The 25,731-nt window shown below is 42.2% G+C and overlaps 1 protein-coding gene and 1 long non-coding RNA gene across 3 annotated transcripts; one reads left to right on the top strand and one right to left on the bottom strand.

The window, feature by feature from the left end:
• Nucleotides 1-1,155: 1,155 nt before the first annotated feature.
• Nucleotides 1,156-19,806, bottom strand: LOC102915596 (uncharacterized). 2 transcript variants are annotated; one of them, XR_013052633.1, is made up of 7 exons: nucleotides 19,686-19,806; nucleotides 9,801-9,889; nucleotides 9,017-9,143; nucleotides 6,317-6,388; nucleotides 5,767-5,849; nucleotides 1,917-3,580; nucleotides 1,156-1,485 (listed from the first exon to the last, which is right to left on the bottom strand). XR_013052633.1 is itself a non-coding variant. In XM_006987043.4 (6 exons), exons 2-6 carry the CDS (start codon nucleotides 9,831-9,833, stop codon nucleotides 2,270-2,272), a joined length of 1,626 nt encoding a protein of 541 aa, XP_006987105.1. In that variant the 5' UTR covers nucleotides 9,834-9,889; nucleotides 19,686-19,806; the 3' UTR covers nucleotides 1,156-2,269. The 2 variants fall into 2 exon arrangements, 1 of the variants encoding a protein (XP_006987105.1); XM_006987043.4 differs by having other exon boundaries at nucleotides 1,156-3,580.
• A 938-nt stretch (nucleotides 19,807-20,744) lies between these two features.
• Nucleotides 20,745-23,742, top strand: LOC121830751 (uncharacterized). The gene is made up of 3 exons (XR_006073960.2): nucleotides 20,745-20,880; nucleotides 22,554-22,707; nucleotides 23,379-23,742. It is a non-coding gene; the product is annotated as an uncharacterized LOC121830751 (long non-coding RNA).
• Nucleotides 23,743-25,731: the final 1,989 nt, after the last annotated feature.

The following is a 25,731-nucleotide window of genomic DNA, read 5'->3' as shown; positions in this document are numbered from 1 at the left end:
AGCTCAGTGGTAGACTGACTTCCAATAAAAAGAAAACAAACAACAACGACAAACCAACCAAACAGAAAACAAAACAAAATCCTACAATTATCAAGTAATTTAAGATGTCTGAGTCTTAAAAATCAATTAAAGGCATAAAGGGGACTCCAAGATGGCTCAGCATGAAAGGACACTTGCTACTAAGCTTGACAACCTGAGTTTGATTCCTGGAATGTATATGGTAGAAGAATTGCCTACTACAAGTTGTCTTCTGCTATAAACCATGAAAGTGCTGCCCTTCTATACAATAAAAATGTACAAGAGTAGCAGCTGTACCCCAGGCACTGCCCAAAGCCCAACAAACAATACATAAAACACCAACTAGGAAGAGATGATTGTTATGAGTATCTATGGGAAGTCATAATGGTGCCTGACTAAATGAAGTTTCTTATGCACCATACTGAGAAAGGACAGAGTATGACATACCATCCAGACCTATAGAGGCAAAAACAGAGTGACAGGAGGCTGGCATGTAAGTAAGCAAAAGTGTTAGCCACAATACTTATTGAAATATCTGCCAGGAAGGAAAAGCATGGCTGGAAAAAAATTTTAAGATCAATTATTTTGAATTATTCTAATGAGTAAGAATACAGATGATGCCTTTTCCTCTTCAGCTTTGATCTACATTGATTTAGGACATGGGACATACAGGCTTGGTGGGTTCCCAGAAAAGAACAGGGTTTGGGACTCTGGATTGGTTGATTTTCTTTTTAAGAAGATTTCATTATTTATGTGTCTGTATGTGCACATGGATATCCAGAGACCAAAAGAGGGAGTCTGATGCCTTGGGGCTTGAGTTACAGGCAGTTGTGCACATCTCAATGTGAGTGCAGGGAATTAAACTCTGGTCCTCTGTAATAGCAGCAAGTTTACTTAACCACATAGCCATCTCTCCAGCCTCCGATTGTTTTGAATATGAAAAGTATGGGCCAGTGAGATGGCTCAGTGAGTATAGGTGCTTGCCAAGCCATGCCTGACAACCTGAGTTTTATCCCTGGGACCCACATGGTAGAAGGATTGAACTCCTGAAAGTTGTCTTCTAATCTTCATATGTGCACTGTGACACGTAGGCTTATCCCACTCCCAACACACATACACACAGAAAACAACCACAAATTTAAAATGACCATAAAACATATGTTCCAAGCATTTGAGCTATTTGTAATCTTGAGGAATTACCAGAACCTGGGAGGGATTGTATTGTATTATGATTTGTATCTGAAATGTACTCCAGAAGTTCATATACTGAAGACTTGGTCCCCAGGGCTGTAGTGTTCACAGTGTGGGATATAAGAGATACCTGGATCATGAGGGCTCTGGCTTCATCAACGACTGATCCATTTATGGATTCACAGCTTCATGTGTTTTGGGGAAAGGACTTTGCTAGTTTGCTTGCTTGCTTGCTGCTTATTTATTTATTTTTTATTTATTTATATCACCTTTTACCTAAAAGTTGTGAAAGAGGAACAAGGACATTTTAAAGACCATGAGAACTGTATTATGAAATTTAGCTACTGTAAGTTATTATAGGATAGCATGTTTAATAGTATGATAAGCCAACTAGAGAATCTACACTATACTAAAACCATGTTTATATTCCAAAAGTCCTCATATCACCAGCTTGCTACCCAGAAGTTGTAACAACCAAGATGAAATGGTGCTTAGAGGAAAGAAAATATATCACTCTAGGAATATCAGGACAGATATCAGGAGTTCAAAAGAAACAATATCATCCAACAGACCTTACTGCTGCCAGCAATACTACATTTCAGGGCACATGGACAAACTTTCCATAGAGTTGATTTCTCTTGGGTATGAATTATAATGTTTACTAAACACTGAGGATTAAGTTCATGTGACTTTCTAACATGCTTTACCTTCAAAGTTTTCTCAACTGTTGGAACAAATGAATTAAAAATACTTAGCAGAACTACAACCTTCTATATGTCTTACATCAGTGTATTTCCCTTCATTGTGAAGTCTCACATATTTAATAAGTTCCTAGGAAATAGTATGGGCTTTAATATTTCTTTCCTTACATTCATGGGACATCTTGAGTATGGGTTCTTTCATGTTTTCAAAATAAACTGTCATAAATGGGGGCTGTTCCACATTAGTTTCTTAAAATTCTAAGTTCCAGTATGATGGAATCAAGACACGAGGGATTAAGGATTTTTGGCATTCTTCCTATCTGAAGTGATTCTGTTCACTGGGAGTTACTAGTGTTTGGTTAGTAGGTAAAGTCTGCTGTAGGCTTCCCTACATTCTCAACAAAAGGTTTCTCTCTGTTGTGGATTTTTACATGGTGAATGAGGTTAGAGGATGAAGTGAAGGTTTTCTCACATTCCGTACACTCATAGGGCCTCTCACCAGTGTGAGTTCGGATATGTTCAGTTCGGCTTGAGGAAGTAGTGAAATCTTTCCCACAGTACTTACACTTATAGGGTTTTGTTCCAGTGTGAATACGAATGTGTTTAGTAAGGTATGAAAAATATTGAAAGGATTTCCCACACACATCACATTCAAATGGCTTTTCTACTGTGTGAGTTTTTAAATGGTCATGTAGCAGATTGTACCTACGATAGGCTTTCCCACAGTCTTTACACTCGTAGGGTTTGTCTCCAGTATGAATGGTCAGATGTTTGCGTAAGTATGAGGAGTTGAGGAAGGCTTTCCCACATTCCTTACATATACATGGTCTCTCCCCACTGTGAGTTCTTAAGTGTCTACGCAGGTATGAGGAAGCATGGAAGACTTTCCCACATTCACCACATATATGAGGCATCTCTCCACTGTGAGTTTTTCTTATATGGTTATGTAGGTATGAGGAATTGAGGAAGGCTTTTCCACATTCCTTGCATATATAGGGTCTTTCTCCACTGTGAGTTCTCACGTGTCTACGTAGATTTGAGTAAGAATGGAAGGCTTTTCCACATTCTCCACATATATAGGGTCTCTCTCCACTGTGAGTTCTTCCTATATGGTTCCGTAGGTATGAGGAAGTGAGGAAGGCTCTTCCGCATTCCTTACATATGTAAGGTCTCTCTCCACTGTGAATTCTTATATGCTGACTAAGGCGCGGGGATGAAGCAAAGGCTTTCCCACACTCTTTACATGCAAAGGGCTTCTCTGAAGCATGGGTTGATATATGTGTTATAAGGCCTGACCTCTTAGCAAAAGCTTTCCCACAGTCCTTGCATTTGTATGGTTTCTCTCCAGTATGAGTTCTAAAATGTTCCACTAGTCTTGAGTAGGTAGTGAAGGCTTTCCCACATTCCTTACATTCATAGGGTTTTTCTCCAGTGTGACTTCGTAAGTGTCTATTAAGATTTGAAGAACGTCCAAAGGCTCTTCCACAAATCTTACATGGATACGTTTTTATGGTGTGCACTTGAACAGAGGCATCAGGACTTGAGTGAGTAAAATGTTCAGTGTTGCAAGTACTGTGAGTTTTCATATGTGTCTTGAAATATGAATGCTCACTGAAGATTTCTCCACATTGTATATAATAACAGAGTTCTTGTGCACTATGGCTTCTGACCTGTTGATAAAGGGATGATTTATGGTTAGAAAAATTTTTAGACCTATTGAAGGACTCCATTAAGTAAGGGCAGAAAAATTATGATTATATTTGCCATTTTGACTACATCCAAGACTCCTATCCTAAAGTCTAGAACCATAAGTTTTAATTTGGAAAGATGCCTCAGTATTTTAGTATTTTTTTAAATATTTTTTTAAAACTTTATTTTATGTGCATTGGCGTGAAAATATCAGATACCAGGGAACTGGAGTTACAGACAGTTGGAGCTGCCATGTGGGTGCTGGGAATTGAACCTGGGTCTTCTGGAAGAGTAGCCAGTGCTCTTAACCGCTAAGCCATCTCTCCAGCCCCTGAGCCATATCTCCAACCCCATAGTTTTATTTTTGAGACAGGGTCTTACTATGTAGCCATGGCTGGCCTGAAGCCCAATATGTAGAGAAGGCTAGCTTTAAACTCACAGAGATCCACTTGCCTTTGTCTTCTGTATGCTGGAATTAAAGGTATGTGCCAGCACACCTGATCTCTTGCCCTTTTTCTTCTTTCTTTCTTTTTTTTTTTTTTTTAGAAGATGTCTCTCTCTTAAATAGCTCTAGCTCTCCTAGAACTTGATATGTAGACCAGGCTAGCCTCAAACTCAGAGATCTACCTGCCTCTGCTTCCCAAGTGCTTGGATTAAAGGTGCGCACTACCACGTCTGGCTTGGCCTCAGTATTTTAATGAAATTATTTTAAGAACCTCAGAAATCAGTAATATATATGCAGGAATGTGTACTTAGAAGGATTCTATCACCCCAAGTTTTGGTCTACACTCTAAGACATTTCTCTTAATAGGATGGATATTACTTCTCTTATGTATTTATCATTTGTGTTGATTTTCTACAAAATTCCCAATCTTTTCTGAGTGTGGTAAATAAGAAATCTGGTTAATATCATCAACACTGTTCTCTCCTGTTGATAAAGGAATGAATTATGAAGTATGTTTAACTTTTTTATAGCATGTTTAGAATTTCTGCCATGTTTTCTTTTTCTTTTACTTTTTTAAAAGATTTGTTTACTTAATGTATGTTGGTATGAGGGTGTCAGATCCTCTAGAAGTGGAATTACAGACAGCTGTGAGCTGCCATGTGGGTGCTGGGAATTGAACCCGGGTTCTCTGGAAGAGCAGTCAGTGCTCTTAACCTCTGAGCCATCTCTCCAGGACCCGCCCCCCCCCCCCCCCCCGCCCTTTTTTTTTTTGTTTTTTTGAGACAGGGTTTTCTTGTGTAGCTTTGTGCCTTTCCTGGAACTCACTCTGTAGACCAGGCTGGCCTCAAACTCACAGAGATCTGCCTGCCTCTGCCTCCCACATGCTGGGATTAAAGGTGTGCGCCACCACAGCCCAGCCCCATGTTTTCTTTCAAACTGAAAAATGCAACAGTAGTTTCCATTTGGGTTAAGCTCAAAATAATTGTTAGGATATCAAAGCTAGTATCTAGTTATACATGTGGGGCCATGTACTTGTGGAATTTCTTTCTTTTTTTTAGTTATACTGGGTGAGGTATGTAGATCTCACTGAGTTTGAGGTCTTCCTTGTCTACAGAGTGAATGAATACCAGGCCAGCCAGGCCTATGTGAGATCCTGTCTCAAATAAATAAAATAAACAAATAAAATTACATTTATTTATTTTGGAGGGGAGAGTGCATACAGCAGTGGTAAGAGGTAAGAGGCCAACCTGTGAGAGTCAATTCTCTCCTCCTACCATGTGGGTACTGTGGATCAAACTCAAGTTGTTGGACTTGAAATCAAGAGTTTTTACCCACTGAGCCAGCCTGGCCAGAGGGATCTCTTTCTCTCTCTCTCTCTCTTTTTTTTTTTTTTTTTTTAAGATTTATTTATTATATATACAGTGTTCTGTCTGACTATATGGCTGCAGGCCAGAAGGGGACACCAGATCTCATTACAAATGGTTGTGAGCCACCATGTGGTTGCTGGGTATTAAACTCAGGACCTTTGGAAGAGCTGAGCCATCTCTCCAGCCCCCAGAGGGATCTCTTAAAGAATAGGTTTTATGATAGGTTTGGGACACCCAAAAATTCCTTATATTCAAAATACTTCTAAGATACACTGCTGCTCCCTCCTGGTGCATGCTATTTGGTTTTCTCTACCGCCTATGAATGAGGGAAATAAATATCGCTGGCCAATCTTACTGTTTGCATTCCACTGGAAGTCTGTCCCCTCAAAAAATCCTGGCGCAATGTTGACTCTTTGGTGCCAAGTGGCATTTCCCATTCTGAAGATAAACAGAAAAACAAAATTAAGAGTTGGAGAAAAATAAATGGTCAGTTACAAAGTTAAAAGACATACAGGTTTTTTGATTGTTCCCACTGAACCTGGCTAAGAAGAAAGAAAAGTGTGGTCATTTTGACCAAGTCAATAAAATGACTATACTAAGGATGTGAGTTTTAAATGTTTTATTTCAAACTGACTCTTTGAAAATTAAAACTCATGGCAAACAAGAACTATACTATTAGGGCTTCGAAGTAGCAAAGATCTGAGCAAAGAGTATATAAGACCATAAACATAAAACACAATAGGTCATTTTGCAAAATTATAGGAAAACCTGAGAAGCCAAAAAAATAAGTCTATGAAGCAGAGGCTTTCGTACCTTTTCAGGTACATGGCCCCCACACAAAGCCATCAAATGCATCTTTAAAAGATTTCACTTTAATTCTAAACACATTCTTCACACACACTCACCTTGGAGATCTTCTCTGTGCAAATCCTCTTCTTCCAACCAGGAGATCAGACTGGGTTTGATGACCTCACATCCTTATACAAGGCAAAGTGCATTCATGGAGGAAGTTCATGCAAAAGAGTATAAACGTCAGTATAATTCAGGAGCTGTTTGTTTTTTGTTCTGTTCTGTTTTGCTTTGTTTTTGGACAGAGTATCACTATGTAGTCCTAGAACTCGATATGTAGACCAGGCTGGCCTCAAACTCACATAACACTGCCTGTCTTCCTCCTGAGTACTTTGATTAAAGGTATGTGCCTTGGGCTGGAGAGATGGCTCAGCGGTTAAGAGCACTAGCTGTCTTCCAGAGGGCCCGGGTTCAATTCCCAACACTCACAACTGTCTGTAACTCCAGTTCTAGGGCATCTGACACCCTCACACCAATGCACACAAAATAAAGTTAAATAAATTATTTAAAAAATAAAGAAAGGTGTGTGCTACCATGCCAGGACATGAAGCTGTGCTTCTAATGAAAACAGGGCAATTATTTCAGAGAGCTTAAACAAGCAAATACTGCCTCTTCTATGCCCTGGTGATTAATTACTGAACTGACACCCTAATTGATGATTATGTACAGTCTAAGAAAATACTAATACTTCAGGTCAAACAGAAAGTAAAGTGAAAGAAAGATAATTTTACTTTCAAACAGAGGCTACACAGCATCAGATTCATCTAGGTTAAACTCACATAATAGGATGTACTCTGAAGTTTTGACTTAGTATGTCAAAGGAAGAAAATGACAACATTTCTATATTCTTCTTTCTCTCACTTTTTTTTTGGGGGGGGCAGGGCAGTGCTGGGGATTATACACAGGGACTTGCATAGAACACCTAGCTACTTCCCAGCTCAATAAATTTGATTTTTAAAAATTTGTTTATTTTGAGACAGGGTCTCACTATGAGCTCTAGCTGTCCTGGAACTCATTATGTAGACCAGGCTGGCCTTGAACTCACAAAGACACATCTGCCTCTGCCTCTCAAGTGCTGGGATTACAGCTCTGCACCACTATGTCGATCCAATAATTTATGTTTCTAACAAGGTGACTGGAAGCGATGCCAGTCACATGGTACAGCATTCTGCGAGCCACCACAGAAAATTAAAAGGCATAGTGGCCCCTACTTATTCAAGGTTTGGTTGTCTGTGGTTAGTTACACACTACCCACCTGTCCGGGAAATACTAAATATAAATTTCCAGAAAAGATTCATCTAAAATTGCACACCATTTTGAGTAGCATTATAGAGTCTCACACTATTCCTCTGTTCTGCCTTGGATGCCATCATCCTTTGCCCATCAAAGCCACACTCCATCTGCTACCTGCTCCGCGTCATTCAGCCCCTTTCTGAGTAGCCTGCTTGTTGCAATACAGTGAACCTTGCCAGACATGGTGGCTCAAACCTTTAATCTCAGCATTTGCACTTGGGAGGCAGAGGCAAGTGGATCTCTGTGAATTCAAGGCCAGCTTGATTTACACAATGAGTTCCGGTTCAGCCATGGCTAAATAATGAGACTGTCTCAAAACAAAACAAAAAACAATATAGCGACACTTACGGAGCTCATGGAGCTCTCATTTTACTAATGGCCTCAAGACAGCAGTAGTCATGATGGCAACTCAGATATGCCAAAGGAAGTTGTAAAGTGTGGACCGGAAACCTGCACGCTGAGGTTGATATTATCTTCTCTTTTTTTTTTTGAGACAGGGTTTCTCTGTGTAGCTTTGGAGCCTTTCCTGGAACTCACTTGGTAGCCCAGGCTGGTCTCGAACTCACAGAGATCCGCCTGCCTCTGCCTCCCAAGTGCTGGGATTAAAGGCATGTGCCACCACCGCCCGGCTGCTATTATCTTCTCTTAACAGCTCTCTCTCTCTCTCTCTCTCTCTCTCTCTCTCTCTCTCTCTCTCTCTCTCTCTCTCTCTCTCTCTCTTCTTTCCTTTCCTTTCCTTTCCTTTTTTTTTCAAGACAGGGCTTCTCTGTGTAACAACCCTGGCTGTCCTATAGACCCTATAGACCAGGCTGGCCTCGACTCACTGAGATCCCCTGCCTCTGCCTCTGAGTGCTGGGATTAAGGGCGTGCGCCACCACACCCAGCTCAGGAGTTTTATTTCTTGTTTGAGTGTTTTGCCTTCATGTATATGTGTACTATGTGCACACAGTGCCCCAGAGGCCACAAGAGGCAGCCAACCCCCGGAACTGAACTTACAGGTAAGGTTGTGAGCTGCTATTTGGGAGCAGAGAACCAAACCTGGGTCCTCTGCAAGAGTAACAAACAAGTGCTCTTAACTGTTGAGGTATCTCTTCAGCCTAATGCTAAAATCTACTCTCCAGCTAGATGTTTATGGTACATATCGATAATCCCAGCACTTGGTAAGTGGAGGCAGGAAGATCAGAAGTTCAAGGTCAACCTTAACTACAATGAGATCTTTTTTCCAAAAATTAAATCTCTAATCGGTGAAATTAGGAAAAAGGAACTCAAAATGTTCAGTTCAGTTCCGTGTAGTTCTTAACATCCACTGGGAATCTTGGATCTTATCTTCCACAGATAGACTATGGTACCGGGACACAGTCTGTGTGCCTCCTACTTTCCATTTCATTCTGATCCCTGAGGATACCCAGGATATACCATACTTCTCCTCCCTAAGGAGCCATAGGGAACGGTGGCAGTCCTACCCGCTGAGGCCAGGTTCTGGTAGTTCTCCAGCATCACTTCTCTGTAGAGGTCTCTGTGAGCTTGATCCAATAAAATCCATTCTTCTTGGGTGAAGTCCACAGCCACGTCATCAAAAGTTACCGAGACCTAAATCATACACACACACACACACACACACACACACACACACACACACACACACACACAGTTTGAGTAAACAATAATATATGCATCAATATTCTCTACAGTTGAAGAAGTGAGACCCAACACCCATAAAGAAATCTGAGAGCTTCCATTGGCTGCCCCAGGCCTTAGTGGCCCCAATACCTGCCCATACCTACACTTAACTTGTTGATATGCTCCAGTCACTTACTATTAATGACCCTCTGACAGGTGAACAGACCTTGCCATATTCAAACTGGAAGCCCTTTTCTCAATTTCTTAAATATACTTCTAAGCACAGTACATGTTACCTTAACAGTGATAGATCAATACTACAAAGAAAAAAAAAAAAAGACACTAGATCTTCCTTATCATTTGTCAGCATAACTGAAGTGGACATAATTAATGTGCATTTGGCATCATGAGTGTCAAGATTAATTAGTAATTATTGAAATCCTGGGATGATTTTCAGGTAATACCTCAACCATATCAGAGTCCCCACTCTCTCGGAAATTCCACTAGGTACTCAGTTCTTCAGGGGGGCTTCTATTTGTTTCAGAAGCTCTGGAAAGTGTGCCCTGAAGAAAGTGTGTCTGCAAGGTAGGGTAAGCATGTCACCTGTGGGACACAGTTCCTACATACCTGGTAACAATTTGTCAGGCAATCTGCCACCATCTTTTCTACCGTTATCTTTTCTTCAAGAACGGAGTCCGAGTTCCTCCAGGGAGTTCCTGGAAAAGACAAAAGACATGACAGCCCAGAGCTGCCTTTAATTCTTATACATCCTGACTCATTCTGTCTGCCATATCTCCTTTTCTGTGGTTGTGATAAAATACTCTGACAAGCTGGGCGGTGGTGGCACGCTTTTAATCCCAGCACTCGGGAGGCAGAGGCAGGCGGATCTCTGTGAGTTCGAGGCCAGCCTGGGCTACCAAGTGAGTTCCAGGAAAGGCGCAAAGCTACACATAGAAACCCTGTCTCGAAAAACCAAATAAATAAATGAATAAATAAATAAAAAATACTCTGACAAAAGCAACTTAAGGAGAAGGGCTCACTCTGGCTCACAGTTTCAGGGTACAGCCCAGCACATCACGGTGGGAAAGTCAAGGAGCTCAAAGCAACAGGTCACATCACAGCCACAATCAGGAAGCAGAAGAGCAATGATGCATTGCTCAGCTCACTCTCCATCTTATACAGTCCGGGATCCTTGCCGAAGTTAAGATGGGTCTTCCCCCATAAATTAACCTAATGAAGACGATCCCTCACAGACATTCTCAGAGGTTACCCTTAATCTAGACAGTATCTCAAAGGTGTGCCCAGAGATCTGTCCCCTAGGTGATATTAGAACCTGTTGACAATTAACAATAACCATTACACAGCCCTAATATGAAACCCATGTAATCCTGCACACCTGAGGAAACTCACCCATACACACAAACATGATGCCAGAGCAGTCCTGTGTCACCCAGAAGCAGGAAACAAGTGGGTGGACCATGCTGCGCACTGGGAAAACGTCTCATTTTACAGGGAAGACAACTTAAGTCAGAGAGGTGACACTTTATTTTCCCCTAATAATATATTTCATGAGGATTATATAGAACTCTTCAAAACACACATATAAGGAAGGCGTCAGACTTACCATCCACATTACTATGGGTTGGGTATTGAGATGTTCTCACAGATTCATGTGTTGACTGTGCAATATTCCCTTACACTGTGTGAATGTATGTCACTGTGACTGGTTTAATAAAAAAGCTGACCAGCCAGTCGCTAGGCAGGGTTTTCAGGGCAGAGCGAATGCTGGGGGGAAGGGCGGAGCCTCAGGAGTCACCAGCCAGCTGTGGAAGCAGCAGCACAGAGAGCACACAGACAGGCAAATGAGCCCTGGGGCAGCACACAGATGGGTAGAAATGGGTTAATTAGGTTATAAGAGCTAGAAACACGCCTAAGCTATTGGCTGGGCTTTCATAATTAATAAGAAGTCTCCGTGTGGTTATTTGGGAGCCAGCAATCCCAACGAAAAACTTCACCTACAGTTGACAGCTTGGTAATACAGCAGTGTACACCTCCTTTGGTAGGTGACTGGATCATGAGAGATCACCAGTAGATTAAACAATTGATAACTATGGATACATAACTTAATGGGCTATTAAGAGGTATCAGAATTAGGGTGTGGGACCTAGATGGAGGAAGTAGGTCACTGAGGATGTGTTCCCAAAGAAATTATTATTATTATTATTTTTCTGCACTCTTCCTCTCGCTGGTTCTGCTTCCTGGCTGCTGTGGGGTGAGCAGCCCCGTTTCACAGTATTTTTCCCACCATGATGTTCTGCCTCGCCACAGGCTCAGAAACAGGGTCAAGCAAACTTAGATTAAAACCTCTGAAGCTCAGAGCAATATACTTTTTCCCTTATAAGATGCTGGTGTCAAGCTTTTTTTTTGTTTTGACACAAGGTCTCATGTAGTCTATGGATCTGTCTTTTCATAATCCGAAGGCCCGCTGAACTGTTTCCTCCAAACAAAAGCTAACTAAACTAATTCTCTGTAGAGCTATAAAACATAGTTCTCAAAATTCAGTCTAGGCTGGCCTCAAGCTTGATATGTAGCCAAGGATAAACTTCCTAATCATCCTACCTTACCTCTCAAGTGATGGAATTACAGGTGAGCACTACCATACATGGTTTATGTGGTGCTGTATGAAACCAGGGTCTTTGGGCATACCAGGCAACTGATCTACCAACTGATCCCAGCCCCAGTCACAATTTTATCACAGTGACAGGAAATTAACATGAGCATTCACTAGTCTACTAAAAGGTAAACTAAGCAGTGTAGTATGACTGTTTAGGTTGGGATCATAGGAATCTTTATTATTCAGGGGACTTAAATCAGATTCCCTGAGAAGGAACAACAGGTCTGTCCATGGAACACATCAGCAGTTGCCATCTTGAAGGTGGAATTGTCCACATACTCCTTTTTCCATGCTAAGGCAACCTCACTTAGGTATCTCAAGGGATGGTGAAACTCAACACTTTATTCGGGGTTATCAGGAGCCTGCTCCTACCAATCATCAAAAAAGCAATAGTTCATTATCATACATGAGCTCACTTTCCACATATGATGTAAGTAAAAGCTACTAAAGGCAATGCACCTTTATTTATTATGTATACAATGTTCTGTCTGCATGTATGCCTGCAGGCCAGGAGAGGGCACTAGATCTCATCACAGATGGTTGTGAGCCACCATGTGGTTGCTGGGAATGGAACTCAGGACCCTTGGAAGAGCAGATAGTGCTCTTAACCGCTGGGCCATCTCTCCAGCCTGGCAGTGTACCTTGTAATAGGAGTATTATTAATAACACTGTCATTTACTGAAGACCAATGTATGAACATGCAATATACCTATATTTATATATAAACTAGTTGATCATTATTTTTAAACTAATTACATTTTATTTTGCATATAGAGGAGTGTCCACCTTGCACGTGTGGAGGTCAGGGAAAACTTGGTTCTCTCCTTCCACCATATGAATTTGGGGGATTGAACCCAGATCATCTGGCATGGGGCAAATGCCTTTACCAGATGAATCATCTTGCTGGTCCTATATAAACCTATTTAATTACCTTACCACCCCTTCACAGTAGGCACATTGGAAAAACAGGTCTAGACGCTGCAAGTAGCTGTTTCAATATGTCAGTTACACAGTGGTGAATTTAGACTGAATGCAGGACGTTGTTGCAAAGTTCTCATCTTCTGTCTGTCATGTTTTAATTTCTAAGACCGGAACTAGAGATTCTCCTGCCTCAGTTTTCCAAGTACTGGGATTAAAGGCATGTGCAGCCACACCTGGCCTTAATCTCCTGTGATTGTCATTCTTGCCTCGACAGGCTCAGAAGTACAGCTGAGACCTGTGCTGTACAATATAATATAGTAGTGACTTCCACAACTACTGCTGATCACTTCTATGAAGTCAGGATTTTTTTTTTTTTTTTTTTGAGACAAAAATCTCATGTAGCCCAGGCCGGCCTTGAACTTGCTATAAGACTGAGAATGACTTTTAACTCCTGATCCTCCTGTCTCCACCTCCCAAGTGTTAGAATTACAAATATGCAACACCATACCTAGCTTGAAGTTAGTATTTCTAAAGGTTTGGTTTGTTTGTTGGTGGGTTGTTTAAGACTAAACTAGAATTTGAGATGTAGAACAGGCTAGCTTCAAACTCACAGAGATCCATCTGCCTTTGCCTCTCAAGTCCTGCCATACCCAGGTGAACTATAATTTTATGGTGTCCCGACTGACTGGTGTTTTTTGATGTTATTGCTATTGTTTGGCATAGTGCTCACATCCTGTCCATGCTGGGCAGGCGCTACTGCTGATCTACACTGCCAGGCTCCAGTTCACCTTTAACACGTCTTACCTCACAGATGGACCAACTGAAGAGCAGGCCAACCCAGTGGTTATTTTCCTACTTTCTACATGTGTAACTAGAATATAGACATTCTTGGCAGCTGGCAGAATCCCTTCAATTAGCTGTCTGACATATAAAGTGGAGGCTTTTATGACAGAAGCAAACAGAGCTGGGTGTGGTAGCCCACACAATCCACACACTTGGGAGGTTGAGGCAGAAGGATTACTACAAATTCCAAGCCAGCTGGAGCTACATAACAAGATCCTGTTGCAAAAACTGAAGAATCCCCTTCTCATTCTTCACAGAAATAGAAAAACAAACAAAAACAAACAAAAAAACCCAACACTAAAACTACCTTAAAATTCATATGGAACCACAAAAGACCCTGAATAGCCAAACAACCTTAAACAAAAAGAACACAGAGTCAATAGTCATAAAAACAATATGGTACTGGCACAAAAACAGACATGTAGGAGGGCTGGAGAGATGCCTCAGCGGTTAAGAGCACCAGCTGCTCTTCCCAAGGACCCAGGTTCACTTCCCAGCATCCACATGGCAGCTCACAGTCATCTGTAACTCCTGTTCCAGGGGATCCAATGCCCTCATACAGACACACCTGCAGGCAAAATACCAATGTACATAAAATAAAAATAAAAAATTATATTAAAAAAAGACATTCAGACCAATGGAACAAAATCAAAGATCCAAACACAACTTCAGCATTTAATATTTGACAATGATACCAAAAACATAAGCTGGAAAAAAGAAACATCTTCAACAAATGGTGCTGGGGAAATTGAATGTCTGCATGTAGAAGCATAAAGTAGACCCATATCTACCACCTTGCACAAAAACTAACTCCAAATGGATCAAAGGCCTACACCGGAAACCTGAAATAGTGAAACTGTTAGGAGAAAACATAGGTATTACCCTATATCATATAAGCATAGGAAAAGACCTCCTGAGTAGGACTCCATTTGCCCAAGAATTAAGTCCAACAATTGCCAAAACTAAAAAGCTCCTGTGCAGCTAAAGAAATAGTCAAGTGGAGCCAGGCGGATCTCTGTGAGTTCGAGGCCAGCCTGGTCTACAGAGCGAGATCCAGGACAGGCACCAAAACTACACAGAGAAACCCTGTCTTGAAAAACCAAAACAAACAATCAACTGGGTAAAGAGGAAGCCCACCGAATGCGAGAGAATCTTTGCCCACTCTACATCTGACAGAGGATTAGTACCCTGAATATATAAAGAGCTTTTAAAAAAAAGGAAAGAAAGAAAAGAAAAAGAAACAAACAAAACAAACAAACAAAAACCCCCACAAATGACCCATTCATAAAATGGGCCTGGGACCTGAACAGAGTTCTCAACAGAAAAACAAAGTTTCAAAAATGTTGATCATCCCTAGCAATTGGGGAAAAGCAAATCAAAACAATTTTGATGGTAAAGCTCAACCAACAACAAATGCTGAATAGAGTATGAGGGAAAGGAACCTTCCTTCATTGTTGGGGGGACTGTAAACTGGTACAGCCACTACAAGAATCAGTGTGGAGAATCAGTCAACCAACCAACCAACCAACCAACCAATCAACCAACCAATCAATCTTTCTCTCTCTGGGTTTTTGAGATAAAGTTTCTCTGTGTAGCCCTGGCTGTCCTAGAACTTGCTCTATAAACCAGTCCAGCCTCAAACTCAGAGATCCACCTGCACGTGCTTCCCAAGTGCTGGAATTAAAGGCGTGCACCACCATCTGGCTCAAGTGTGGAGAACTCTCAAAAAGCTAAAAACAAATTTATAGTTTGACCCAGCTATACCACTTCTTGGCATATGCCCAAAGAACTCAACATCTGCTCCACAAATACTTGCTCAACCATGTTCATTGATGCTCTATTCATAATAACTAGAAACTGGAAACAACATAAATGTTCTTCAACTGACAAATGGATAATGAAAATATGGTACGTATATCTTATGGAATACTATTCAGCTGTGAAGAAAAAATAAAATCACGAACTTTGCAGGAAAATGAATGGAACTACAAAAGATCATAATGAGTGAGTTACTCAAGACCAAGAAAGACAGACGTCACGTGTTCTCTGTCACCTGAGGCTCCTAGCTCCAAATCTTCAGATGTGAACACACAACCTGGAGTAGCTGTGGAAACCAGGGAAGTAAAAAGGACCATTGCTGGAGTCAGGAGAGTGGGGTGGTAACAGAGAGGAGAAGAGCACAGTACGATTGATCTGAAATGGGAAATAGGAAAAATGGGGGAGGGGCTTTAATTAGGAGGAAGGAAGGAGAAAATACAGAAGGAGGGAGGAGGGTAAAATAATAGTAAGGATGTCTGAAAAAGTTGTAAGAAATACTATTAACTATCTACTTTCAAAAACCTATAATACACATAAGTCTGTATAAATATACATATATAGTTAAAATGAAAATTTCTCATCTGAGCTGACAATGTTCCCTTCAAGAACTTAAGATCACTTAACAAAAGACCTAATACCAGGCATGAGAAGTCCTCTTTTGAGTTGCTGGTCGGGCAGTCCAAGAGACTTCTAAAACATACAGGCTATTGCGATTACCCTTGCTTGCCCCCCAGAGATTGAAGGAAGTCCCTATTGCTGAAGACACCATGCATTGATATTTATGTGTGTGACAAGAATTAATGAAGAGGCAATAAATATGAAAGAGAGCAAGAACAAGGCATATGGAAGGGTTTGGAGGAAGGAAAAGGAAAGGAGAGATGATGTAAATTACAATCTCAAAAATAAAAGAGAGAAATTGAACAAGAAAGAAATAATTGGGGAGTCTTGGAAGTCTCTACCCTCATGCACAATAAACCAGATGTAATAAAGTGCCCTTGAGAAGTTTAGAATTGAATATCAACAAGAAAGACTTGATATAACTAGCAATCATGCTACTTAACCCGTCCAACACAACTTATTGTTGTCTTCACCTGATCTACTGCACTAAACCTTTAGAAGGTTTCATTGGCCAGAGTAAAGGTCCCTGGGTTTTGAAGTAAAACCATCAGCTACATGAAAACAAGCATGTGGTCATGCCAATTGTTTTGTTTTGTTTTGAGACAAGACTTCATTATGTAGCCCAGGCTAGCCTTGTGATCCTCTGCCTCACTTTGTGAGTCACTGCAATTACTGGCCTCTGCCGTCACACACATCTTCAAATGACTGTCAATATGGCGTATACTGACAGGGTCAATGTTATTTTCCCCTTTCTAGTTTGTAATGAACAGAAAGCAGGTCGCACTGGCCTGACAAGATGAATAAATTAGTATATCTTTATATCACCATCCCTCTTATCTGTCTACTCTCCTGGTTTATACCATAACAGTCCCCAGAAGACTTGACAGAGCATGAAGCAGCCCACAGGTAAACTATGGAGGCATTGTGTTGATTGGATCCAACGACTCAAAATTTTCAAAGTTCTATAAAGACTTTTATAAGAGATACACAGCTGGGACAGTGGCATGTGACGGGGGGGGGGGGGGGGCACAGCTGGGACAGTGGCATGTGACGGGGGGGGGGCACAGCTGGGACAGTGGCATGTGACGGGGCGGGGGGCACAGCTGGGACAGTGGCATGTGACGGGGGGGGGGCACAGCTGGGACAGTGGCATGTGATGGGGGGCACAGCTGGGACAGTGGCATGTGACGGGGGGGGGGGGGGGGGCAGAGGCAGGCAGAGATCTGAGTTCCAGATCTGAGTTCCGGGCCATCATCATCTACTTATCCAGCTCCAAGCCAGGCAGGATACACAGTGGGACCCTGTCTCAAAAGAAAGGAGGCATGGTAATACACACCGTAATCCCAGCACTAAGGAAACAGAGGCACGAAGATTGTCAATTCATGGTCTCTAAGCTACATAAAGAGACTTTATTCAAAAGTAAAACAAAGGAACCGTACCACCCACTTCTCCCCCACCCCCAGCCACGCAGGAGTGGGAGGGGGGCTGGAGAGGTGGCTCAGCAGGTGAGGTACTTGCTTGCCCGCCGACTGAGTTCAGTCCCCAGGATTCAAAATAGTAGGGGGGACTGCAAGTTGTCTTCTAACCTCCACATGTCTGTTGTGGGATCTTGGCACACACACACACACACACACACACACACACACACACACAAATATGGAAGTATACCAAAAAAATCTAAAGTGTGGAAGATTTAGGGGTGAGATTTTCTAAAGGTTCAGTGCTGTAGTCAAGACATTCATTTGAAGATTTCATTTAGGTTATTGCTCCTCATACCAACCCAAACGAGACATTACAGAAATTTGACTTTGGAGTGTAGCATTTCCAGGATTTGAATGTGTTTTAACACATCTGCAGTCACCTACCTATATGGCCCCCAGTTTCAAGTGCAGGCCAGAACAAGTTAGGACAGCTGTAGCAGAAGGGGGTTCAGCAGGCAAAGGAGCTCACCACAGAAGCCTGGAGACCTGAGTCCAATCTCCAGAACCCACAAAAGAAAGAATGGACTCCATGTGTGTGCTATGGCACATGCACAGCCACACCCACCATACACATGTATGCAAGAATAACAAATGTTTTTAAAGATTTACTTATTATGTGTACAGTGTTGCGCCTGCATGTGTGCCTAAAGGCCAGAAGAGGGCACCAGATCTCATTACAGATGGTTGCGAGCCACCATTTGGTGCTGGGAATTGAACTCAGGACCTCTGGAAGAGCAGTCAGTCCTCTTAACCTCTGAGTCATCCCCCCAGCCCATAAATATAAAGCTTTAAAGCATATAACGCAAGGTTTTCAAGTCCTGATCTGAATCATTCAGCAGATGCAAAGATGTCCAAGTGCTAGACAACACCTGAGCGTTCTTGATACTTTAAAGCAATCCTGAGCCTTTTGTGTATCTGCGTCTGCAGGCCAAACTCAGAGCCTCAGGCTTGCCAAGTAAGTTCGATACCACTGGGGTACACACAGTCCAGGCACCACGCCCTCTTTTAAAGATGAACTCTTCTGCTTTTGAGAAACAGTTGTGGCTCACGACCAGAACATTCACAGGGTGACTACAGACACACAGTTACCAAAGCAGAAGTGAGTAATTCCTGACCATGCGGCCCAAGAAGCATACGCTACTTACCACCAACTTTTACTGCAGTTTACAAACCTCTCCTTTGGAGCTATTGTAAGTACATAGAAAAAAGAAAAAAGAAAGAGGAAGAAACACAGGCATTTTTAAACATCCCACGAGACTTCGACTAGAAATAGCAAATTTTTTAAAGAATGTAAAACTCTTCAAAAGTTACTACAGAGCCAGGCATGGTGCTAGACACTAGAAATCCCTACACCTGGGAGGCAAAGGCTGGCGGAGCAGGAGTTCCTCAATTATACAGCAGGCTGAGGCCAGCCTGGGTTACGTGAGACCCTATTTCAAAGACCAAACAGAGGCCATGGAGGTGGATGGGTGAGTAAAGGCCAAGCCATAAAACCCAAGTTTGAGCTGCAGCACCCAGACAGTGGAAAGAGAACCAACTCCTGCAAATTGTTCTCTGACCTCTGAGGCAGGGGAATTCCTGTTTTGAAATTCTCTAAGGATGCACAGGTCTAGGAACTTCATACGGAGAGGGCGGAGTACTCTTGCTTTCACCAGCAGAAAGCCTTAGTCACACAGTATCTACATTTATGTACAAAATATTCAGGGCGGGGGAGTGTGGCTCACTGAATGAGCAGTCAAGTCAAGGGGAGAGGTAAAGAATGAGAGAGGAGAGAAAGGAAAGGCAAGGAAAAGGAAGGGAGGGGGAAAAGAAAAGGAACGATTAAAGAAATAAACGTTCAGGGGGGTGTGGTGGCGCACGCCTTTAGTCCAAGCACTATGGAGGCAGAGGCAGAAGGATCTCCACGAGTTCGAGGCCAACCTGGTCTACACAGCGAATTCCCGTGCAGCCAAAAAAAAAATTAAAAAAAAAAAAAGAAAAAAAAGAATAAACATTCACATTCACTCCCAAACAGAAATGTTTATTCCTAGACACCTAAGAATACTTTTTCTACCCCAACGTCCAGTGTCATGTGACAGAGTTAAACAGCCGATGTCAAGACAAAGCCACGCTGTGCGTGGGAAGCGTCCTTCACAAACCCCAGCCCGCGGCGCTCACCCGAGCTCCACGATCGCTGGGTCGCGCGGAGGAGGCGGCGGCTGCAGGGCGATGCCAGCGGCGGAGTTCCGTGCCCTGGAAGGCTGACTACTCTGCAAGGCGGCTGGGGAGTTTTCTGCAGAGGGGGCCGAGCCGACCGCAAGCCCCTGGGAGGCCGGGGAGCGCTCACAGCGGCGGAGGGAGGGAGGCGCGGTGCACGTGAGACCCGCCGGCCCCGCTAAGGGCCTTCGCGGACACAGCCACGCCCGAAACTGACCCTTCACGGCCGCCGTCGCCTCCACCTCCGCGACTCCCTAGGAGTAAAGATGGACCAGAGGTGGAGAACGGCACTGCGAACTACAGGACGCAGCCATCGCTGGGGGGGGGGGGCGCTATGTGGCGTCACTTCCCCTTCCGTTCTGGAGTGTAGCCCGGGAGATTCGGGTCTCGGCCGTCCTGGACCGAGATGGAGTTCTGGGAGCTGAGAGATGGCTCTGGGGTTAAGAGGGTTGCTCTTGTTGAGGACCCAGGTTTGATCCCAGCACCCAGGTGGCGGCTCACAGTTTTCCGTAACTTCACCCCGTCTGACTTAAATCTTAAATCTCTCTCTATGTCTCGTTCCTTTTTCTCAAGAGGCAAAGGCAGGCAGATCTCTGTGAGTTCAGGGCTAGCCTGCATAGTGAGGCAGAGAGACTGAGATCATTCTGGAGCCAAATATGAGTGACTGTGGTCCAGGAACACAGATTTGAAGTTATCCCCAACTCCACATGCAAATGTGGTTACTCTTTCACAAAATAATGGTAACAGAACAAAGAAAATTATAAAGCATGTAACAGACCTTAGCACTACCCACGCCATGATGAAGTATCATCCAGGCTGTAAAACTCAGCATGTAGACAGCACCACCTGCTAAAACAAAGGCCTAATCCATCAAAATCTATAGTTATGAGAAAGTTTCTAAATGTAATAACCTTGCTTTTTGGCATCTGCAGTTCTGCTTCTGGCTAACTGTTCTTGTTAAGTGAAGTATGTCAACATGGTGCTTAAAAGCTCACGCTGAGAAAGCCTCGGGGTTATACTGGGATCTTGACCACCCAGTGTAGTCACCAACTGGCTAATAAAGACATTTAATTGGCTTAAACTTGTGTCCGAGCAATCTTCTCTGGTGGATACCCCGCAACAAGCACAATCCCAGATGCATTGGTGGAAACATCAGGTAGGTCTGTTTCAGAAAAAGGAGAAAAATCTCTATAGGCATCAGATACAATCTAAATCCTCTGTTTAGTGGAAGCTACTGCTGTTTGTACAGACTTAATAGTCACAACGATATTAGGTCACACACAGGGCAAGAAATGACTGCTAAGGCTACCAAAGACTGTTGGGTTTTGTCAAAGGCTTTTCCTGCACCTATTGAGGTGGTTGTGTGACTTTTGTCTTTAAGTCCATTTATGTGGTTTATTACATTTATTGACTTGTATGTGTTGGACCATCCCTGCATTTCAGGGATAAAGCCAATTTGCTGTGATATAATACTCTTAAAATGTTTTTTAAAGTTTTAAAATTAGATTTATGCATTTTATTTTATGTGTGTTTTGCCTGCATATGTGTCTGTGCGCCACATGCATATTTGGTGCCCATAGAAGTCAGAAGAAGGCATCACATTCCCTGGAACTGGAGTTTACACAGTTGTGAACCAGCATGTGCAGGGAATTGAACGTGGGTCCTCTGCAAGAGCAATAAGTGCTCTTAACTGTTGAGCTATCTCTCTAGATAGATACATGCATAACCCTTTAAATGTATGCCTTTATTCTGTTTGCAAGTATTTTAATGAGCATTTTTTGTGTGTCTCTGTTCTGTTGAGTCTGTTTTTGTTGTGGTCTTTATCTGTTTTTGATATTAGAGTGATATTGGGTTCATAGAAGGACTTGTGGAGGGCTTCTGTTTCTTTTTCTCTTTCTTTCTCTCTCTCTCTTTCTTCCTTCCTTCCTTCCTTCCTTTCTTTCCTTATTTCCTTCTCCTCCTCCTCCTCCTCCTCCTCCTCCTCCTCCTCCTCCTCCTCCTCCTCCTCCTCCTCTTCTCTCTCTCTCTCTCTCTCTCTCTCTCTCTCTCTCTCTCTCTCTCTCTTTCTTTCTTCTTTCTACAATTTAAGAGGGCTGGCTATAGATCTTTAAAAGTCTGATAGACTCTCCTGTGAAGCCATCTGGCTTTTTGTTACAATTTCAATCTCCTCATTTGTTATGGGTCTCTTTAGGTTGTTGACTTCTTGGTTTAGTTTTGGTGGTTTGGCTGAATCTGGAAATCATCCATTTCTTTTAGGTTTTTCCAACCTAATGAAGTACAGGTTTTTAAAATATTCCCTTATAATGTTCCGAATGTCTTTAGTGTATATTTCCCTGTTGATTTCTAAATCTGTTAATTTCAGGCCTCTTTTTTTTTCCTTTTGGTTAGTTGGGCCAACTGTCAGTCTTACTTACCTTCTTAATGAACCAGCTCTTAGATTCAGTGATACTTTATATTGTTCCAGGGGATGTGATGCCTTCTTCTGACCTCCATGGGCACCAAACATGCATGTGGCACACAGACATGTATGCAGGCAAAACACACATAAAATAAAATCAATCTATTTCATTGATTTCTGCTCTGATTTTTCTTATGTCTTGCTATCAACTGGGTTTGCATTTGGTTTGCTTTTCTTCCAAATTTTTGAATTGCATCATTAAGTCATTTATTTGTACTCTGATTTTTTTTTTAAACATAGGCACTTAGAGCTGTACATTTCTTTCAGCATTCATTGCTTTCAATTTATCCTGGAAGTTTTGTTGTATTGTGTTTTCATCTTCATTTAGTACCAGAAAATTTTTAAATTTCTTTTTTGATTTCTTATTGGAGGGACCTGAGTACTGCAAGATGCTTCCCTCTGGACCCTGGCTTAGGCACAGACCACACCCAAACACCAATATCCAAGCACAAACCAAACACAAAGCAATCATTTATTAAGCAAAGCAGAGACGAGGTGGCTGGATCTGAATTGGACAGAAACTTTGTAAGTGTCAATTTTAAGAGGGAAAAAGGGGGAGTCTGTGTTAGAATGAGCTGGGATGAGTAAATTCTGATTGGGTATTTCAATTAGTGTAGTCAAAATAATGAATTCTGATGGTTGGACTTTGATGTTTTGACAGTTGGATCTTGGTGATCAGTCTCAGGAATGAGTCAGGCATAAGAAAGTGACCAAATAAAGGAACAGACCTTGGTGACTGGCATTAGGAATGTAATCCAATGGTTTAGGAAGGGAGAGAGAAGGGTAAAAGGCAAAACCTGTTGGTGCCATGGTTGCCGTGCTCTGGCCTGGGTGTGCTATGCCCAGGCCTGCTAGAACCCTCCACTTATTTGCCCTGTTCATCATTCAGTAATGAGTTGTTTAATCTCCATGAGTGTGTGTGTTTACTAAAGATTTGTTTTTTGTCCATTTTAAGTTTTACCCTATTGTGGTCAGATAGGATACAAAGAGTGATTTCAATCTTTTAAAATTTGTTTTATGTCCCAGGATATTGTCTATATTAGAAATTTTCCATGTGCTGCTGAGCTGAATGTATATGCTTTGGTGTTTGGGTGGACTGTTCTATATATGTGTTAAGTCCATTTGATGTATGATGTCAATTCTGATGTTTCTCTGTTTTTTGTTTGTTTTTTTTTTGTTTTTTTTTTTTTGTCCAGATTACCTGTCTATTGGAGAAAGTGGAGTATTGAAATCACCTGTTAATATTCTGATCCCACCCCTTGGGGCCACCCTGCATCCTGATGTAGAAGCCTCTTCTTAAGGAAAAACTCTGCCCTTTCTCTCTCCTTCTAATTTTCCTCCCATGAAGTACACACCTCCTCCCTCCCCCCCCCCTCTGGCTCCCTCTTTCTGTCTCTCTGCCTCTTTCTCTCTATTATAATAAACTCTCTGCATGGATACAGCATCTGGGTGTGTATTACTGGTCACTGCCACTGCTGCCATGCCCGCATGGCGTGCATCTGCCCAACATGTTTTCCTGCACATGTGGGATACCCTCGGGGGCCCCCTCATAATAAATCATAACACCTACTATCAATGGATTGATGTTAATCTGTGTCTTAAATCCAGTAGTACAATTTTTATGAAATTGGGTACACCAGAGTTTGATACATGTATTTAGGAGAGTAGTTCTTCTTGTGTAGAGAACCTCATGCTCACAGATAAGCACTAGAGAAACCAGGAGCATTATACATGCAGGCTTTTCTCTTTAACAAAAGGGATGTGTATCTGTTTTCTACCCAGAAGCCTGGGAGTGGATGTAGCCTGGTAATCTGTGCTACTTGTAGGGCAGGACACACCCAAATCCCCCAGACTATTATGTTATTCTAGACTCTTCCTTCCTGGACCTTTATCTTTAGCTTTGTTTCTCAGTCCCCATACTTAGGGGAGATAGTACATGTATTTTATAGCCTGCCGATGATTATGTTATTTGTGACTATGATTGAGACCACACCAAACCCTAGGTCCTTAAGCTATAGAACCCATTTTTTTTTTTTTGTAAGAGGTCACATATACTGTGCCAAAGAATTTTGGTGTAGTTGAACCTTAAGCTTTATTGTGCACATGGGATTGAGATAATTGTTACCAGGAAACTTTTCTCCAAAATTGTATTATACATAAATATGTTTAAAATAAACTGCCTGGTGTCTGGCTCTAGAAGTTTGCAACACCTGCTAACTAAGTTGTGTTGAACCTGCTTCCTTTTTGCCTCACAGAGGTTGTTACCCTGCTGGCTGTGGCATTTGAAGGGACCCCCACATTCTTGGTTAATTGTTCCCTTGATTCAAACGAAGTCTCTCTCTCTGGTTTTTTGAGACAGGGTTTCTCTGTGTATCCCTGGTTGTCCTGGAACTTGCTCTGTAGACAAGGCTGGCCTAAAACTCACAGAGATTCACCTACCTCTGCCTCCCAAGTGCCGCCCAAAAAAATGTCTCTTTTGATCCCTTCTGATTAATTTTGGTCTGAAGTCTATTTTGTCAGATATTAGGGTAGTGATGCCTATTGCCTCTCGCTCTCATTTGACTGGAGTACTTTTATCCATTCTTTTTCCTCTAAGGCAGTAAGATGGTTAAAGCTACAATGCGTTTCTTGTAGACAGCAGATAGATGGATTTTGTTTCTATTCTATTCAGTCTGTGCCTTTTGATTGGAGAATTGGTCATTAGTATTTAAAGTTATTATTAAAATGTGTGTGTTAACTATGCTCATTGTGTTGTTGATCTTTGGAGCCATTTGTGTTTTCACTTGTGTGTAGGGGATTGTTTGTTTGAAACACGGTCTCTACATAGCTCTGACTGTCCTGGAACTCACCAGGCTGGCCTCCACTCATAGAGATCTGACTGCCTCTGCCTTTCCAGTGCTGGGATTAAAGGAGTGCACCATCATGCCTGGGGGTACTTTGTATTTTTTAATAATTATGGATTAATGTTTCTTTCCACAATATTTCTACTATGCTCATTTTTCTTCAACCCAAAATATTGCTTCTTGTATTTTTCTTGGATTTACTCGAATATAATATTTTAGGCTATGTATAATGTGGAAAGTTTTTCTTTGTCCTTCAATTATGGTGGACAATTTTGCTGGGTAGATTAATCTAGGCTGGCTATCTTTCACAATCTCAACATCCAAAGTCCAAAGTTGAATTAATGCATTTGGCATTATGATATGGCAACAAGTTTGTGGGGATCTAGGAGTGGAATGTGATGTTTTGAATGAGTGGCTCTCTCAGGCTCATATATTTAAAGCTTTGTCCCTAGTTGTTAGAACTGTTTAGGGAAGGATTAGAAGGTGTAAACTTATTGGAAAGGGTGTGTCACAGGGGCGGGACTGATGTTTCAAAAGCCCAAGCCAGGCCCAGTCTCTCTCATTCTCTGCCTCATGCTTTGGCTCAGATGTAAGGTTTCAGCTCCAGCGCCAGGCCCACCTGCCTGCTGCCATGCTCCCTGCCATGCTGGTCATGGATCCCCTCTCTGAAACTGTAAGCCAGCCCTCAATTCTTTTAGAAGTTACC

This window comes from Peromyscus maniculatus, chromosome 7 (genome assembly GCF_049852395.1).
Source record: "Peromyscus maniculatus bairdii isolate BWxNUB_F1_BW_parent chromosome 7, HU_Pman_BW_mat_3.1, whole genome shotgun sequence".
NCBI classification, from domain to species: Eukaryota; Metazoa; Chordata; class Mammalia; order Rodentia; family Cricetidae; genus Peromyscus; species Peromyscus maniculatus.
Note: the sequence above shows the minus strand (reverse complement) of the source record. Positions and strands in the feature narration are given on the sequence as shown.

Coding starts and splice junctions, on each gene's coding strand:
- LOC102915596 (XM_006987043.4), bottom strand. CDS start 9,833: ATGGTGGCAGATTGCCTGACAAATTGTTACCAG. Junction 9,144..9,800: donor GCCTGACAAATTGTTACCAG/GTATGTAGGAAC, acceptor TGTATGATTTAG/GTCTCGGTAACTTTTGATGA. Junction 3,581..5,766: donor CTTCCAGTGGAATGCAAACA/GTAAGATTGGCC, acceptor CTTTATCAACAG/GTCAGAAGCCATAGTGCACA.